Below are 19,371 nucleotides of genomic sequence, written 5' to 3'. Positions count from 1 at the left end.
GGCCATAGAAGGGTGAATGTCAGGGTCAGAGTCTCTGCTTTGCCTCCAAGACAGTTGACATATGAGCTGCATGTGGCGGTCATCACTTCAGATATTCATGAATGCTACTGCTGTTAAAACTCCCCTCAAACCTGGGTGTGGCAGCGAATGCCTTTCACCCCAGCACTCACAGGAGAGGAACGAGGCAGGTGGATCTCTATGAGTTCAAGGCCAGCCTGGTCTACATAGTGATTTTCAGAGCAGCCAGGGTTACATAGCAAGACCATGTCTCAAACAACAACCAAAAAGAAAAAAAAATCCTCATCTCAATGTCTGGGCTTAATTCAAGGTGATTTGTGTTCTCAGTCTATGGTGTAATAGGGAGTGAGAATTCTTGATGCCAGTCAATCCCGAGCAAACCTTCCTCAAGGATATTAAAACATGTGAAAGAAGGAAGTCTGACCCAGGAGGACAGATAGTGTCTGATTGCTTACACTGAACACACAGGACAGGCAACTTTATTGAGCTGTGCAGAAGACAGAGGTTGGGGAAGGTAGATTTATGGTTTAAGGTTATGGATAGAAATTAGAAGGGGGCTGGAGCCATGGCTTAGCAGTTAGGAGCACTGACTGATCTTCCAGAGGTCCTGAGTTCAATTCCCAGCAACCACATGTAATGGGATCTGGTGCCCTTTTCTGGAGTGTCTGAAGACAGCTACAGTGTATTAACATATAAATCTTTAAAAAGGGGGAGGGGGAGAGTTCTGAAGATGGGTGGTGACCGGCTTTACACAACATGGTGTCTTCAGAACCAGGAATGTATCCTTGTGAGAAGTGAGAAGAGTAAACTTCACATTCCGAATATTTTGCAACAAAAATATTACACCCTTCCAAGAAAAGGGAGTGAAGGAAGGCTGGCGGTGAGGACAGAGAGATCATGGAAGGGAGCTTCCAAGAAGCACTTGGAGGGAGAGTTTTGTTCCCCAGAGCTGTGCATCTTTCCCCCTGCACCTGCTGTCTGCGGCTGACAGGCAATGTGTGATTAACGGATGCATTTGTACAGAGGGTCCCCTCAGTCCCCAGAAAAATCTATCACCAGTGACCCATCTCTGCCCTCCAGGAAGCCACCACATTTAGGAACGTCCCTAGTGTAATGATCTCCAGTTTAATTTCCTACCTGTGGCTCCCTCTGATTGGCCCAGGCTGGCCGAGTCAGCTGTGAAGAAGCATTAATGCTACGTAGATTCTGTAAAAGAGAGGGAGGAACATTTCTTTGAGGGGGGCCAGAGGGAAACCCTGCATTCCTGGGATACCTGTGAGACAGGAGCCCTCACCAGCTCCTGGGGTTTCTTCAGATGTCCTCTTCCACTTAGACCATCCTTCACAAGTGTCAGCTTTTCTGATGGAGCTGGGAACAGGCACCAAGTCTTCAGGGGGCCGTATTTAGGGTTCATCTGATCTTACTACTTCTCCTCTAGCTTCCATATTCTCCCTCCCCCAGATTTGAAGAGCTAAAGATTCCTCAAGTCATTCATTCTTCCCCTAGCTAGAAAGCCGTGCCTGAACCTCCACCTCTTCATACCACACCCTCTCGTGCTTCCTGGCTACCCTCACCCCCTCTGCTTCCCCAGCCCCACAGGCAGCTGGTGTGTGTGGGGCGGGGGGGGGGTTGGGGGGAGTAGGCTCTTTGTCTGACATCATCTTTTACTCCCCAGCCTTCTAAGAGTTACTCACTCAGGCAATCCCTGCTCCAGCAGAGGAGACTGTCCAATTGCCAAGCAACCCATTGTTAGCCAATCAGGGAGCTCGGAGGTGATGTCATGGCGAGAGCCCAGCAGTGGTGCTGATGTTGAGAGAAGCCCAGGGTACCACTAATTGAAGGAGTGAGAAGAGAACAGCTCGCTTTGGAAACCGGACTGCAGGTAAGTAGAACTAGGGACAATTGGGGGTGGGTGGGGGTGGAGGTCTTAAACAAAAGAAAGAAACAAAACAGCAGCCACTGGGGACAGAGAAAAGATGGGTCTGGTGTCTATTGTGTTGCCTTTGGTTTCACTGAGTGGATTAAACTTTGTCAAATCCTGGGGGCGAAGCAGGGCGAGGCAAAATGATGGCGCTTGAAGAGGGGCTCGGGTGGGCTCGGGGCACCATTTTTGTTCCAAATGAGTGGGGTAAATGTCGGAGGTTCATGCTGAGTTGTTTATGCATTTAAAACAATGTTTGGTTTTGGGAGAGGAAGGTTTGCTGGAGCTCAGCTTCCTCTGGGGCTGCTCTGACTGAAGACCCTATTCCAGCAGAGGAAACTCTGTGATGTCCTCATCTGTTCTTTTTGTTGTTCTTTTTGCTTTTCGGCACGGTCTTGTCTTCCTCAGTTCTGTGCAGTCTTGCTTTTTCCTCTCTTGGCCCCATGGATATAGTGAGATCATCCCCTCTTGCTTGCCCCGCCCCACCCTGAGGTTAGCCTAATTCTAACTGGCTCCGCAACTGGCTCTAAGGCAGAGGATGCTAGCATGCAGGACGGCCACACCCAGGCTCTCTGATCTTGACCAGTCACAGCTAGCCCCCTTCAGGTTCAGCCCACAGCCCCAGCCAGGAGTTTTAATATTTTTTCCCTCATATATAGGGACCCAGAGCTTTGATGTCCAGCCGATAGCTGTGTTCCCACGTGGCAACGTTGTCTTTGTTTTATTTCCCCCAGGAAAATTTTATCTGCCCAGGTGTAGAGGAGCCTCATTGTCCCCAGCCTGTACAGTTCTTGGGGATGCCTTAGAGGACAGGTCAGACAGCCTTAGGTCATACTCTGAAGACCCAAGACGGGGTTACCCTACACCCCAACACCAAGCAGCAGATGGGATGACCTGGTGGTGACCTGCTTGAGTCCTGAGGGGGAAGGGTAGAGATGGAACGTGTAGGAATCTGTCTCCCCTAAGGTTGGGTCCCCTGGGGGGTGGGAGTTTTCCCTCAGATGGGTGCTTGGGAGATGAGATTATGCAGCAGATGTGGGAATGATGATAGTGGTTGAGGGAAGCAAAGGTAGAGAGGCAGATCAGTGTACAACTAGAAGGCAACCACAGCTTCCCAGTCCCATGCCCTTGCTCTCTGTGGTCCTTTCCTAAGATGCTGAGATCCCTCTAGCCCGCTCCAGACTTCTTTTCCTGACTCCACCCATGTGGGAGTGATTTGGGAGCTTTACCTGCTAGGTGGGTCCATCACAGAGCCTGCTGCCTTGTGGGAAGTGAGATCCCCATCCCCGATGACATTCGGGGGGAGCTGGATGACCATCCAGCAGAGAGATAATAAACATCTTTATATTACTGTGGGGGTTAATCCAGATCAGGGCCTTTGAACTGCAGGCTGAAATCTAACTAGTAGATAATGAAATCAATTTGGTAGAATTTGGTAGAATACTTAAAAAAATGAAATTATACTGGAGAAAGTAGGGGGAAAGAAGACAGAACACCCCTCATATAATGGCTCGTGTTTCTTGTGCCCATTTAATTTTATATTTTTAGTGAGGTACATATTTGTGTATAATTGTATTGCTATCCAAATACACATGTTTCTCATTGTGGTGTTCATACACTGGACCATGACATAAAAAATCTAGCTTTTATTGTGGATCCTGATCAATAAAGAGCTGAGAATCATCGGGCTAACTGACTTCTGCCTTTCTCTTCCAGCCCCAAGCCTACATATTTATGGAAAATTCACCAAGCTAAAAAAAATTTTTTTCAGTTAAAAATTAAAAAATAATTTAATTGTAGTAAAATGTAACCAACAAGACCATCTACATTATTCTGAATGGACAATGTTGTCCATGCAATGTCCAGAAGTCTTTCCATCCTGCCGATGAGACAGTGGACCTGTTAAACACCCACCCACTCTTTAGTGGCAACTGCCAGTGCCCCTGATTGACAGCCATCGCTCCACTGTCCACCTCTGAATGTGGCTCTGCTAGGTGCCCCATAGCAATGGAATTGAACATTATTTTCTGGCTTGTTTCATTTGGTATGATGTCCTCCGTTTCTGTCCCTATTGTACGCTGTGTGCCCCTGCCTCTGCCCACCAGTTAAGTGACCCCGAGTTGCAACAGACTCTTGTTTAACCAGATGGGATGTTTTTTTCGGGGGCATACCGTGTTTGGAAGGTTTACTAAAGCTAGAGAAGTTTGACCTGTTGCACCCACACACAGCACACTGTTGAACAGATATACCACAGTTGCTCCCCTAGTTCGAGTTTTCGCCTTCCTTTGTCTCAACTACCCAGGATCCATTCCATCCAAAAATCTTAAAGGAGAATTTTAGGGGAAAATAAAACAACTCAGAAGTTTTAAAGTATCTTTTACCGATATGATGCTACATTCTTTAAAAATTTAATAATTACCGTTGTTGGTCTTTAATTGTGTCTTCTGTAAGATTCAACTTTATTCTAAGTATACGTGTACGGAAGTGGGGTACGGTGTACAGAGAGCAGGCTGTTGCCTGTGGTTCATACATCCAAGGAACATTTTAGAATGTATTTTCTGCAGCTCAGAAGGAAGGGATCTGGGAAGTGGGAGTGTCTTCTGCTTTTTGTTTGAATTAGTGGTGAATATTTTAGATTTCATATTGGCCAAAAAAAAAAAAAAAAAAAAAAAAAAGAAAACAAAAAGGAAAAAAAAAAGAAAACAAAAAGAAAAAAAGAAAGAAAGAAACCCAAAAAGCAAAAAACAATCAAACCAACCAAATAACAATAAACCAGAAAAGAGAAAAAGAAAAGAAAGAAAAGAATAAGAGGCATCTAAGGTCTAAGGGATTATCCCATAAGCCATACTTGCTTTTGTAAGAGGGATCTGGTTTAGTTAGTATTTAAAACAAGCAAGAAGGCAGGACACTTAGGGATGTGGCTCAGTGTAGAATGCTGTCTTCCATGCTCGAGGTCCTGTGTTTAGTGGCTAGTGCTCACCTGGGTATTGATTGCTCAAGATTATCACCAAAGAAACACTTGCAATTTTTGTTTTTTGTTTTCCCTGAAACACAACGATCCTGTCTTTGTGTCTCACTTGACCAAGACTTCAAGACCCAGCCCCCAAATAACTCATAGAAGCTCATCTCTCTGCTCGACACCCTTCTGTACTGGGTCCTTCCTTGTGGAGTCAGGCCAGCCACACGTACCCTTCTGCTCCTTCAGATCGGTCCATTTTCTCAGCACCCCCATAACCCACCTCATGTCTGAGGACCCCATGGGAGGGGATTTACGGCTGTCATGGATGGAACAGAATACTGGATTTGTCAAGGAGGCAATGCATGTGTGTAGGGGTGTGTGGGGGGACATATGTGTGTGGGTGGATGCATAGATCTCTATGGCTTCCTCCTTCCTGCTGGGACTAGAATGTAAAAGTCTAAATGCTTTTAAAAATGCTTTAAAAAACCTGGCAGGGGAGGGGATTTTTGTTCCTCTTCCCTCCCATGTGTGGCCATCTTGTCAATGGGTGTCTGGTAGCTGTATTTCAGGATTCAGGGAGGGTGAAGTGACTACAACTATGTAATAAACTTAAGGGTAGAGAAGAAAAATACTTGAGGAAAATACTGATAGAATAAAGTCTCAGATGTCAGGAGTGGTTGATTCTCTGATGAGTTTTCCTAACATGTAATGTTAATGTTGTCTGGTACTGTGCATAAAGGGGTGTGTATAAATATACTGGGAAATGTGTAGTACGCTGTGTATGCTATTAAACATCTGCTGTTAGGGGTGATGCCAGGAAGTGTGCTTGACTCCAGGGCCGTACCCTGTGTCTGGACCACATTCTTGCATCCCAGCTAGCATGTCTGAATGGAAGCTCCTGCCTAGAACTTAATTTCTGGCACTGATTCCTCTGCATATATTGAACTGGGAATAAAAATAGCCCAAGATGTCCCATCCCGGTGCATTATTTGGGGCTGTAGGCTTTCCGGCTGTGGTTCCCCATCCCCGTCTTGCCTGTCAGAGTCGCTGTTAGAGCTCGGAGGTCTTTGCAGACTCAGGTCTCCAGGGTTGGCAAGTCAAGTGTCCTAGAAATGCACCTGAAACTTCCTTCTGATGTCTGCTATGTACTCTCCAGGAGTTCTTGACCACAGGCCTAGAATCAGTTCCTGTTGGTGTCCTCCGAAGCACTCAACGGGTGATTCAGCAGTGACAGTCACCTGAAGCCAGACACTCAGACTCTATCTTCTCTGCCAGGCCCCCTCTGCACACCCCACTTGTCCATCCTTGGTGGTGCTCTTACCCCTCCTTCCTTGAGGAAACAGGCTCTGTGCTGACCTGACAGAAAGAAGCAGAGGCTCAGCAGAACTTCCAGAGGGCCTAGCCTACCACTCAGTTTCCCTCCACCACCAAACCATCTGTGGCTATTCCCGTACCCAAGGAAGGACTCGGCACAGCACCCACTATCCAAGAAATAGAGTGGAAAGAATGAAAACCACAATAATGAAAAACACAAACTATCTCCTTTTGGTTTAAAATACCAATAAAACGCACACTGCCCATCAGAGCCTGGGATAGCAGGAAATCAGTAAGGCTGTTCCTCTGTGGGAACAATTATTTCAGCCAGAAGTGGAGGTGTGTGACATTGAAGTTCCTGGGGCAGCACAGAGCATCAGGACATAGAGTAGTGTCAGCCCTGAATGGCCTCTTTCTGCACTCTTGTGGTTAGAGGAGCTAGGCTAGAATTCATTACGCCCACGCCCACAAAGTTCCCATCTTGAACTCGCGCCAGAGTCCCTATATTTGTCTTGTAGAACCCTTGCCAGAGACAGCTCTATTTAAACTGCTTGGACGTGCATTAACTGCTGATCCCTCAGAAATAGCCCACGTGGGTTTCTAAACAGCCCGGTAGCAACAGCTGGGCATTTCTTACAGAGACAACGTACTTGCCCAACCTGCCTGCTGTGTGGCCAGGTTTGAGACACTCAAGGGATGGACGCACACAGCCGTGTCTCACTGGAGTACCCAAAACGCTGAGGTGGTTCTAGGTCATTAGCTGATCCCAGAAAGCCTAGAAATCCTGCTTCACTCTCTCACAACAGCATTCCTTTTAAACACCCATTTCTATACTGAGGGGAGTTCTGCAGACCCTGATGGGGCTGTGGTCCCATTCAAGAAGGTCGAAAGGGCCCATGACAAAGGGGGAAGGCTCACACACTCTGGATTCTTCTGCACCAACTTCTCACTGTGTAACCCTGGGATTTCTTGTCCCCAGTGAGCCCAGGGTTGACGCCGTAAGTGGGACAGCCATGTGCACTGCTGTACCTTGGGTCCACCTGGCTTCTCCTCACTGTACACAGCCGTCCTCATTTAGCTGTCATAGGGAGGGCTCATATGCTTCTCATGGGGAACTAAGAGCCCCCTGGTCACCCCTTTACCTTTTCTCTGATAGCATATCTTTGTATGTTCCATCTTTCCAATCTAGCCATCTTCCCTCTTGCTGCTGGAAGGTCCCCCTCCAGTCAGCAGCCTTGACTCTGCTTCTTCACCATCGGCCACACCCACCTAATTTTCTTCATTTGCTGTGTCTGACTGTGCTCTCAGTTGCCTGGTTGCGTGCTATCAGTCAGAAATTTAGTCTATTAAATATGTTTTAATCCGGCGACAGAAAATTTGGATTGCCTGTGGTCCCATGCACAGCTGCTTAGATGCCAGCATCGTGTGGGGACCAGTTTACAAATGGGACGACAGTGCTGGGTGGGACTCAGTCTGGGTAGGTCCTCCATACTTTGAACCTTGCCATGGTTTCCAGTCCCACTTCCTAACCTTGTCCCTAAACTGGTACCACCAGATACACTTCTTGGCAATAAGGCTAGATCCTGCAAACAGAGACAGACACGTAAACTCAGCTCCCAGCTCAGCGCCCCATGACCTGTGTAACTTAGCACAATCCACCCAGCTTTGCTGAACTTTCATGTCTTTGTTATCCTAGATTAAGTTGAGCTATAGCTGCAACTCTTCTGGAACATCCATCCATCCTTGTACTCACTGAAAACATGACAATGGCTTGAAAATGGAATAGGTATCAACCCCCCTGGTGGGGAAGTGTCTGTCTGCCATCTTTCTGTTCCTATTCTGGTGTTCGAGGCAACCTGCATGCGACCCAATAGGTCCCCTGTTTTTGAATATGCAAACTTCACATTGTAGCACAGCCAAGGTCCAATGCCTATGCATGGGTCTAGGCAGAAGGAGCCCAACTTGAATAATGGCCCTCTCCAACCTGGGGCAAGCTGTCTTCTTGATTTTGACAGCAGATACTTGAGACCTCTTACCACCTTGCCACCCTGGCTTAGTCCCTGCAGCATGGAAACCGGGTGGTCTGGAGTCTCTTATTTTTGACCAACCAGTTTGTGTTCTGCTCCATGCAGCAGCCCAGGAACCACCATCCTGAGCCCTTGTTATTTCTTCAGTGACTATTGTGTGACTGTGTCACACTGACCTTTAGAGCTTGGCATGTGGTCAGCTTTCTAAGGGACTGGGATCAGACTCTGCCTTAACAGTAAGCATGGGAAGAGGCTTGGGATGGGCTTGGAGTGGGCTTAGTGTGGGGGTTGCCTTCTGATGCTCAGTTGCCTGAGGTCTTGGGCAGCATCTCTTCCTGATAGGTAACCTCTGCCTCCTCCACTCTCCTGGCCTCTTCATCCATGAGTTCCAGCATTCTGTGCTTTGACCTGTGGCGCAACCCTCCCTCTTCCTCTTCCTGTCAGCTGCAGGCACACCCAGCAATTCCTACCTCTAGGCTGTGTGTTGTTATGATAGGATGATATGACCAAAGCTAATAAGCAGGAGCCACACCGCAGACAGAGGGCTGAGGGTGATGTATTTGATTAGCTGCCACCAAATGCTAATGCTACAGGCTAATAATGGGGAAAGCCAGGCTTTCTACTGTGACCGCCACCCCTGGGGTTGCTTGTGGTACCTTCTGTAATTTTTCTGAGTGCCTCATGAGTCTTGACTACAACAGAAATGATATATCAACAGGAGAGCTTTTGAAGGGTCCCATTTGTCTCTGGGTACAAGTACACAGATTATATTGAGGAAAAAAATTAGACAACCAAAAAAAAAAAAAAAAAAAAAAAAACACACAAAAAAACTAGCTGTTGAGATATAGTGGAAGAATCACAGGTTTGAACTTTGGGTTGTCATGTACTGAGAGTATGGGACTGGCACATACCTCCAGCACATAGCAAGGTGATAAAAGTTCAAAATCAATTTATTCAGATGTTCTAGGGAGAATCCTTCCTTGCATCTTCTGGCTTCAGAAATCTCTAGGCATTCCTTGGCTTGTGATTACATCATTGGCTTATGGCCACATTGTTTTGATCCTTGCCTCTGTTCTTACATATGCCAATCATAAGCCTCTCTTTGGGAGCCAAGGGTGCTCTCATCATGAAGTTATCAGTCACATCCACAGTGGTCCTTGGTTCACGTGAAACCACAGTCACAATGTTAGGGTGTGTGCACATTACTTATTCAACCCAGAGTATGGAATGGGCTTGGAAGTGTTAGCATATCCTCCTGAGCCTTGGTATCTTCATCTATGGAAGAGCATTTCTACCCTTCCAAAAGGCAACTGTGACATTTGGGGTGAGTGTGTAATGAAATGAATGTTCTGCGACCTTGAGTTTTAACTGTGGTGGCTAGGACCTCACAGTGCTGAGATCTGCGACAAGTTCTTTGTCACCCTGTTACCCCCACACCCACCTCCACAACCCCGATCCCATTCCCTGTTCTGGTCTTCCTCCTCTGGCTCTCCTTCCTTCTCTGTGTCCCCATGACTCATAGCTGAAGCCTTCCCATATGGAGAGTACTTATATACATAGTTGAAAAAAATAAATCCCCTCCCACTTCCAGGCTAGACTGACTTTCTTTGAATCCTTGGGACCATGAAGGACAAGTAACAGGCATCTTACTCTTCCATTTACTGCTGAAGAAGAGCTTATAATTCAGAAGATCTGGGTCTGAACCCAGGCTGACCACTTTAGACCTTTGAGACCCTGGGCAAGTGTCTTAACATATCTGGGCCTCAGGTTCTTCATCGGACAGCAAAGATGGTAGCATTTACTTCATCTGAAAACTCAGGCTCACACAAAGATCAACTGGGAGAGAGCTGAAAGTTTCATGTGTACGGGGTCTTGTCACTCCAGCCCAGGCCGAGGACAGGCCCCTTCCTCACAGCTGCAACTGTTCACTGCTCTTTCTCAGATGTGTGTTTTCTTCCTCTTCTCCCTGTTCCCACACCCCACACCCCATCTGACCCACCCATCATTCAAGGTCCTAGGTCTCTGCCTCCCCTGGCTGAAGTTTCTCATCTAGTCACTACCTTTAAATCGCTTTGGACCTAAATGAATACTGATCCCATGATCAAGGACTTTGTCCTCAGGCAGCAGGCCTGTCACCATATTCAGAGACTCACTGGTACCATCAGGACCAGCCTGACACCATGGGAAAAAAGGCCTATTGTGTTGGCAGAAGAAGGCCCTGGCAGGGACCTTTGGCTTGAAAATAGAGAACAGAGCCCTGTAAGAGCAGCCAGTCTTGCTTCAAGTCTGTGCTCACTTGCTCTCTCTTAGCCTCCACAGAAGGGGGGGGGGCATCATCCTCACTTGCAGGGCTGGCAAGAGCGACCCTGATGCAGGGGACAGAGGAAGGGTATTTCCTGGGTGCTGGGCAGAACTTGTCCCATTTCACAAGTACAGCTCTGCAGAATGAGGACAGGGCTTGGCTATGACACGTGACCAGTGACAGGGTGGGGGAGGAAGATGTCATGTGACATCAACTCTGCACTAGTCTAGTTTGGAGGCTTGGACTGAGCCCACTGCTGGCCCAGGACCTCCTATCTACATGGCTCCCAGAGGGCAGGCACATTTGATATCTGAAGACAGGGCTCTCATCCTCCTGAGAATGAAGTAGTAGCCTTCAGGCTCACATCACTCCCCACCTGCACAGCGACCATCAAAGGTGGCCAAGTACAAGCAGTACCCATGCCAAGAACTCACTACTGGCTGTCAGTGGAGCCCTGTCCCCTCCCATCTTCTAGGTACTCACAAATGCTCCTCTTTTGACCTTCCTATCTCTTTTTGGTCCTCTCTCTTGCCATATCCAGGTCTAGCTCCAACTAGCTTAAGAACGTTCTCTGTGAGCATAGCTTTCTCAGCCCCCTGCTTTCATGCAGGGTCCATTTGGCAGATCTCCTCTTTGCCTCATCTATAAAGGTTCATTTTAGGGTCTCCTTAGACCCCCTCAGCCTCTTGTTAAGGAGAGATGCTTGTCTCCAGTCTCAAGATGGTCCCGCATGCCCATGTATATCTCTTCATTTAATTATTATGATGATAAAGCTCAGTGTGTGTCTCCTCTCATGGTCCAGGGTCATTTTCAGTGGAGTCAAGGAGCTAAGTTTATGGCGGATGAAGAAGTAGGAGGGTATCTCAAAGTGGGTTTCCTACTTGCCTCGTGTCAGAGTTGGCTGGAGGGAGGTGGAGACATTTAGACAGCGATTTAATTTATAAATATTTCCAGGCAAATCTGTCTGAGGCCTTGCCTCTTGCCTTCACCCTGACCTTGGGCCAGGTTATTACATTGCATAGGGGGCAGATAAACGCCCCTAAGAAATAAAATTGGGGGAACCCATATTTCTATATCCAGTGCCTCAAGTCAATTGTGAAAGGATTCTTGTTGTATGAACTGAACCTGCCTGGGCAGATGTGAAGGAGGTGGGGGGAGGAAAGTTGGAGAGGAGGGGGCCTATAGATTGTAGCAGATACAGTATCCCCGAGATTTCCTCCCTGCTTAAAAAGACAATGTTTATGGTAAAAGCCTGTCAGTGTGAACTATTCTCTCTTTCTTAGGATTGTGATCCAGTTCTGAGCTGGTGATAAGCACTTCCTTTGACTTTTGGTCAGTTCAGCCACCAGATTCCAGCCAACATGACCCTCGCAGGTAGGTACATGTACCAGTCAGCGACGGACACCATAACATAAGCCATTTTCTCTGTGTGTGTTCATGTTTATATGTGATACACATGTATGTGCATGGCATACATGTGTGTGCAAATGCATGTAGAAGTCAAAGGACAACTTCAGATATCCTTTCTCTGGATCCACCTGTGGGCCTCAACATTAAAGAGAGTAGCAAGGAAGTCTCTCTCTTAATCTCTTTATGTCAAATGCTTTCAGCAGAATGAAGTATAGAGTTTCTACAACCTAGTATCAAAGCCCTGGTTTATCCTTGGGTGGGAGTTGGAGATGGAGGGCCAGAGTCAGGGTACTGCACTTGGGATCTTTACCTGAGGCTACTTAGCATTTGGTAGTAACAGAAGATGGGGTCATTTGGGCGAGTGAGAATGTTAATTTCAAGTGTGAGGTGGCCCAGGCTTGGGTACTTTGGAGCCAGAAAGCCTGGGCTGACTCACGGAGGTGCTGTTTTCTGGGACCAATGAACCCATCATCGCTGGTGCATTCTTTTGTAGCCTATAAGGAGAAGATGAAGGAACTCCCACTAGTGTCTCTCTTCTGCTCCTGCTTCCTGTCTGATCCCCTGAATAAATCGTCCTACAAATATGAAGGTGAGTGGAAGCTCGGCTGGTATAGAAAAGGGTGGAGGCTTCTGTGTCCTGTGTTTGTGGGTACCCCACATTGACTCCTATCTTGTAAAACTGTCCTGGTCATAGTGTGTCTTATTTCCCAGAGCCTGAGGGGTCTGAGCCCAGGGGATGTGGCAGGGTGCCAAGCAGCCACCAGGGGTCTGGATTGGGCCCCCTCCTGGAACATTTGCTCCTAGAATCCCCTTTGCACCACAGGGGATGCCAGGATAAGCCAGGCACAGCTTCTGAGATTCCATCCACGGAGACGCAGAACAGAAAAGAAAACTTGGTGTGTTCACTAGGGCTTCTAGGCACAGATAGAGATGCTCCCAGACAGGCCCAAGGTGGGAATGGCACTTCTAGCCTGGATGGTGACAGTTGTGCTGTCCAAGTCCCCAGATCCTATCAGAGAGTACTGGATTGCCGTGCTCTCAGGAGGAGTGGCCAAGGGACATATAGGTCATCTCTTTATTTCTGTTTGCAAGGAAGGGATGGGTTTGGTCTGTCAATAAGAGAGATGGGTGTTCGGATGACCTGAGACTGTTTTTTCCATTTAGGCTGGTGTGGGAGACAGTGTAGGAGGAAAGGTCAAAGCCAGCGGAAAGGCAGTGCTGACTGGAGAGAAAGAAGAGAACAGGGTAGGCCGGAGCCAGGGGAGAGGTCCACCAGCCATCAGAGGGACAGGGCAAGGAGGGGTTGGGGGTGGGGGTTGGTGAAATGAACTGGTGTCTGTCACCAGCAAGGAACAACAGCAGCTGGCATTGCTGCATCTGTTACTACAAATCACAGTTCCTGGGGATCCTTGCCCAGGGATCCTCAAACCTTACCCTGTCAAAAGTTATTGACCTTAGGGTCCAATGTTCAGGACTGACCAGACCCCTAGTCATTGGTGTGCCTTGGGACCCCCAGCATCCCTGTGTCTGTGTGCATGTTTACATGCTTGTTGGGGCCCCAGCTGCTCCTCAGAAGGTGAGCAGCCCCAACTCTACCCTCCATAGCAGATACGGTAGACCTGAACTGGTGCGTCATCTCCGACATGGAAGTCATCGAGCTGAATAAGTGCACCTCAGGCCAGTCCTTTGAAGTCATCCTGAAGCCACCTTCCTTTGATGGGGTGCCCGAGTTTAATGCCTCCCTCCCAAGACGACGAGACCCATCATTAGAAGAGATCCAGAAGAAGCTAGAAGCAGCAGAGGAGCGAAGGAAGGTTAGTGCAGCCCCATATTGCTTCCTTCCATCTGAGCATGAGCAGGAAGTGCAGCCCCATATCTCTTCCTCCCGTCCTGAGTGCTGTGCATAGACCAGTAGTTCTCAGCCTTCCTAGTGCTACAACCCTTTAATACAGTTCTTCATGTTATGATTACCCCCGACACCATACATTCATCCCGTTGCTCTTCATACCTTCATAATTATAATCTTGCTACTGTTATGAATTGTAATGCGACTATCTGATGTGCACCTCCAAAGTGGTAGCAGCTCATATGTTGAGACCCACTGGCATAGACTAAGATCCACCTGAAGGAGACAAGACTATGAATGTGCACTAGGAGAGCTTACAGTTTGGCTAATGGCTAAGCTGTCACAGTCCTCTCGGAGCTGACTTTGTATGCGGCTTCCTTGTTCCCCATTGATTCTCTTGCCTCAGCTCAGATGCCATTTTAATGTAAGCATTCCTTCATCTTTCAAATAAACAACAACAACAACAACACAGCTTTCTCCATTTAATTGTGTGGTCCCTCCCTTTATATTCAAAGCATTTATCACACGCAGGTCTAGGGTCCATTATTAACACGAATGTTTATTTGCACTAGGCTATTTTTTTCCTTTCCCTGGTGTGCGGAGTTGTGAGGGCCTTGAAGTTCATATAAGATCACTTAGTACTTGTGAACGAATGAGTGGAAAACCGAGAGGAGAATGAGAAGAGAGAGTCAGAAGCTCCTTAGGAAAAGGCTAATAAAGTCAACTGTGATGGGAAGATATGCAGGTGGCCCAGGGTTGTTGCTCTCTGCTTCTGGGACAGAGGACCAGGTTCAGGGATGCATCTCACCTGAGTGGCACCATTAAGTCATGATAGTAGAAACCCACCCTAAAGGGCGTTTCTCTTTCTTGTGCTGTCCTAGTACCAGGAAGCTGAGCTCCTGAAACACCTTGCAGAGAAACGAGAGCACGAGCGAGAGGTGATCCAGAAGGCTATCGAGGAAAACAACAACTTCATCAAAATGGCAAAAGAGAAGCTGGCCCAGAAGATGGAGTCCAATAAGGAGAACCGGGAGGCCCATCTGGCTGCCATGTTGGAGCGGTTGCAAGAGAAGGTAAGCTGTCCTGGGTTGGCAGGAGTCTCCTTCTGTGGTAAGAACATGCAACTAACACATCACTCTGGAGGAAGCAGCCTCTTCAGGAATGGAAATATTTCTACCGGGCAGGGACCTCGTCATCCTAAGGGGATCATGTGGGAAGTCATAGACAAGAAGCTCACACCAAACTCTGGGTGGCCTCCTGGGATCTTCTAGGACTTTATGACAAAAACTTCTCACTGTCTCGGGAGCTTGCTCACACCCTTCTTTTCTAGAGAAAGCCTGTCCAGTGCAAGTATCTAAGGAGAGGCACAGGTCTACACATTCTGGCTTCATCATTGAATGGGCAGATTTGGGTTAATGAAAGATGCTAACTGGAGCATGGCTCTGAGCCAGGGATACAACAAGCTCAGTTGCCAATATAACAGGATCCAGGATTCTCCCCCGAGCTCCTCATAAGGGCTAGATGGTAGTAGGTTTTCCTCAATAGTCTGCCTCTATCAATAATTCAAATGTCACCTGCATATGAGTGGTGTGAGAGACTGGGGTTGGTCCTCCGCCTCATTCCCTGAGTCCCAGGCTGCCTCAGTTTCTCCTGCAGCTCCTGGGAAGCTTTAGCTCTGTGTTTTATTTCCAGGAGCCGCCTGCTGCGCGGTGACTCCCGGGACCGATCGGTGGCCTCGTCCCATGGTGAGCAGCGTGGTCCTTATTCCTTCCTGCCTACCCAACCCACCTAAAACCTCAGGCCCTTGGCAACAGTTACCAGAGAGACCTGGCTTCATCCAGGGATGCAAGCTGCACAGGCTGGCCAGTAGGTGGCAGCCCCGTGCTCACGTTCAGTTCTGAGAGGGACAGCAGGTTTCTTTCTCCAGAGTGCCTTAGGGGAGGGACACAATCTGAGGGTGACTTTGGGCTTCTTCATTTAAAGAGAAATCTGTAGGAAAACTTAAGACTGCCTTTACATTTTAATACTGGGTTGCATGCATTCCGGGCTGGCCTCAAATTGGCTATATAGCTGAGGATAGCCTTGACATTTCTATTCTTTAACTTCACCTCCAAGTACAGGGATTACAGGCGTGTGCTGACAAGCCTGTTCTATGCAGGTTTTGGGCTTGAACCCAGGGCTTTGTGCATAGAAGGTTGGCACTCTGCCAACAGAACCATCGCCCCAATCCCAAGGCAAATTCTTGAGGAAACCACAGGTTGGATGGGAGAGTTATAGAATTATAGACTTAAAACATATCACAAAGTTAGCTTGTATTGAAGTACTTGAACATTTGTTTATAGAACACTTTTGTTTTATCCCAACACGGTCGTCACAAGTTTACAGGGCAAGCATTCTTACTTCAGATAAGAAAACCATTTCTGAGGTCAAATGATTCACTGAGATTCCCATAGTATCCGAACAGTAGAGCTGGCCTTGGCCTCTTGTCCAAGTGGCTGCTTTGTTCCTGCTTCAGGGAGAATATTCCAGTATTATCTCACTAGCTTCTCAGCAGCAAGGGGTTTCTGGAGCCCAAGTAAGTAGAGGCCAGAACCCAGGGCTCTGCGTAGCCAACTCACTTGAAACCAGAGGTGGAGGCAGAGGTAGATTTGCAAGGCTGTATTTGGAGTGACAGCCGTGCACACTAAGTACATGCTAAGAATCAAGATGGTAGATCAGACATTTGAGAGGACAGTTTTTCTCTGATCTCCACTCACAATTAATTACTCACTGCAGGAGGGAGGAGGCAAGGTTGAGAGATAGGTATATGTTCCGCCCCTCCCTGTTCCCCGCCTCTCTACTCGGTCCACAGACCACGGACACCTTCAACATCAACAATGTTGTCGATGCTAGCTCTTGTGTGGTGGGTCATGACCAGAATTCCTAGGTGGAAAAAATCCCAGACTTACTGCCTGGATCTCTAGGGGTAAGGTCTGAGGACTGTGTGGATTACAGGTCATGTGATACAGATCAGAGTTTGAGAACCAGACATATGTTCCTTGCTTTCAGCCTTAGAAATTTCTAAGGGTCTCTGGGAAGAGTAACTTGCTGGTGAAGGTGTATCTTAGGGACCTGGGTGGCCTCAGTTGATCTATTCCAGGTTAATCTGTCATCCAGATGTGGCAACATGGGGATCTGGAAGGGGGATCATTGGGTACCTTTTGTTTCTCACAGTAGGGACTGGGAGACACAAAGAAGAAAAATACATATATGTTCCCAGCCTACAAGGACACAAATATTGATTTAGTCATCTGGAATGATGTAGAGGCAGGTGTGACATGGTCCCACGAGGGGACACTTGTCACAGAGTTTCAGAGCTGAGACAGCTAGTCCCTCTGGAAAGGTCCTAGAAGTTGAGTCCTGGTTAGGTAAGACAGTCAGCTAAGGTCACACAGCTGGCCGGGGGTGGGAAGGCAGATCTAGCCTTTTAGCTGATTTATGTTACAAAGCAAATGAAGGTTGTCTTCCAGCGCATGTAAGGGAGTCCAATGTCTGGAGTCAAGCTCTATTTCCCAATAGTTCTCTGTCAGTACATAACTCAAGGACCCTCCTTCAGTCAGGGATTTAAGACAAAGCTAAAGAGATGGGAGAGAAATAACCCATCTGTAGTGTGTCAGGGATGCTGGCAATGGGCTGACTCTTTTCTATATTCCTTCTAAACTGGCTGTCCCAAGTGGCCCCTAGTCAAGTGGCCATTCCAAACACCAGAATGACCAGGGGAAGCAAAGAGAGCTTAGGGTGTCTCAGGGTCATTGTGAGGTGGGTCCCCTGCAGGATGTGGGACTCACCAGTCCATGCACTGTGTACCTGCAGGCTTACACATCTGTGTCCTGTGTCTTACTTGCCTCCTTCTACCCCTCTTAGGATACCTTCGCTGACAGCTCTGCTCTGCTCTCGGTGACCACCTTTTGCGTTCCATTCTCTAGCCCTTTGTCCTCCCCTGGCAGCCTTGTGTGACCTTCCTTTGTCCCTCCCTTCCTCCCCAGGACAAGCACGCAGAGGAGGTGCGGAAAAACAAGGAGCTGAAGGAAGAGGCCTCCAGGTAAAGCCCAGAGGCCAAAGAAGTTTCCAGGACAGCCGGACAGCTCCCGCAGCAACCTGGTTCCAGCAGCCTCGGCTGCTGGCTGCTCTCCCAGCACTGGGTTTCAGGGGGGAGGGGGGTGGCCAAGGGGCGTTTCCTCTGCTTTTGGTGTTTGTACATGTAAAAGATTGACCAGTGAAGCCATCCTATTTGTTTCTGGGGAACAATGATGGGGTGGGAGAGGGGTCAGAGAGAGTGTAGAAGAGGAGGTGAAGATGAACCCGAGGACATTGTGACACTGTCCATTGACTGCAGACTCGGGCCAAGGCCCCCGCTTTTCATGGCTCTGCCTGGACATCCGCCCTCCAGGTTCCAAGTGGAGAGAAAGATGTGAACCGGGGTTAGAAGTTCAGAGTGAAGGGCAGAGTCCTGGTGCAGGGGCCATCAGGACAAGCCCGTCTGGATGGAGTGAGACCCGCCCTGCAGCGGGTGGGATAAGGTCTGTGTGCGTCTGTTCACTGTCATCTTTTGATCATCATGACCAATGAAACATTTACCTTGAGTCTCCAGTGTCTTTATTTCCTATATTGGCTCTTTGCAAGTGGGTAAAATGTTCTAGAAATTTGGCTAACCACCTGTCTGATGGTGGGTGAGTTCTAATTTTTCCATTTAGGTACCCAGTATGCAGGGTGATGTGGGGGTTAGTTCATGCTAGATATTGGGATTATTAGAAGCTTGCTTTTCTTTCTCCTTTTAAACTCCTTTTGTGGGCTGTCCCTCAGTGGCTGGAGGCCACTGAGCTGATAAAAAAAAAGAGATGGTATCTTTCCTAACTGTAGACTCACATCCTAGTATAGTTCCAAGGATTCATTGTAAGAAGGACAGTCTTAGCCTATGTAGTGCTGTAACAAAATGCCTTAGGCTGGGCAATGTATAAACAACAGGGATATTGCTCACAGTTCCTGAGGTGGGAAGGCTAAGATCAGGTGTCTGGTGAAAAGGTGCTTTCTATTAAGAAAACACATGGTGCCTTTTTGCTGTGTCCTCTTGTGGTAAAATGCAACAGGGCTCCATAATGCCTCATTTATAAGGGTATTCATCCCATCTGTGAGGGGAGAGACCTCTGACCCAATCCTCTCCTAAACGCGCCACCACTTGATATTACTTACTGGGGGATGCAATCTAATATATTACTTTGGGGAGGCAGCAGCATCCAGAAATAGCAGAAACCCTTATCGAGGGCTTGGGGGTTCTAGACAGATCACAGAATTCCAATGATAACAGAAAGCTTGTCTGATAGGAGAAAGCAGAAGGGCCCTGTTCTCTAGGACACTGGTCTAGGGCTGCAGAAGACAGCCCTTCTGACTCTCTTCTGCAAGCAGGAGTGGGGTGGAATCTGTATGAGCCAGATCCCAAGGCATCTCCACCACCTGCCTTAACCACAGTGTGGTTTTGTTTAGCTTTGCAAATAAACCCTTTACTGTTCCCTTAATATTCTCTCAACAGTGATGCTA

General features: G+C 47.9%; 1 protein-coding gene across 1 annotated transcript; it reads left to right on the top strand.

Annotated features, from left to right (window-relative positions):
* Window positions 1-1,862: 1,862 nt before the first annotated feature.
* STMN4 (stathmin 4) lies at window positions 1,863-17,882 on the top strand (the record flags this gene model as incomplete). The annotated part of the gene is made up of 7 exons (XM_080926464.1): window positions 1,863-1,900; window positions 11,825-11,915; window positions 12,445-12,540; window positions 13,116-13,196; window positions 13,557-13,765; window positions 14,679-14,870; window positions 17,823-17,882. Exons 2-7 carry the CDS (start codon window positions 11,903-11,905, stop codon window positions 17,880-17,882), a joined length of 651 nt encoding a protein of 216 aa, XP_080782590.1. The 5' UTR covers window positions 1,863-1,900; window positions 11,825-11,902.
* Between the last annotated feature and the right edge of the window lie 1,489 nt (window positions 17,883-19,371).

The sequence above is a fragment of the Micromys minutus genome (genome assembly GCF_963924665.1).
Source record: "Micromys minutus genome assembly, chromosome: 12".
Taxonomy (NCBI): domain Eukaryota; kingdom Metazoa; phylum Chordata; class Mammalia; order Rodentia; family Muridae; genus Micromys; species Micromys minutus.
The sequence above is the reverse complement of the archived record's forward strand: the minus strand, read 5'-3'. Positions and strand labels throughout refer to the sequence as shown.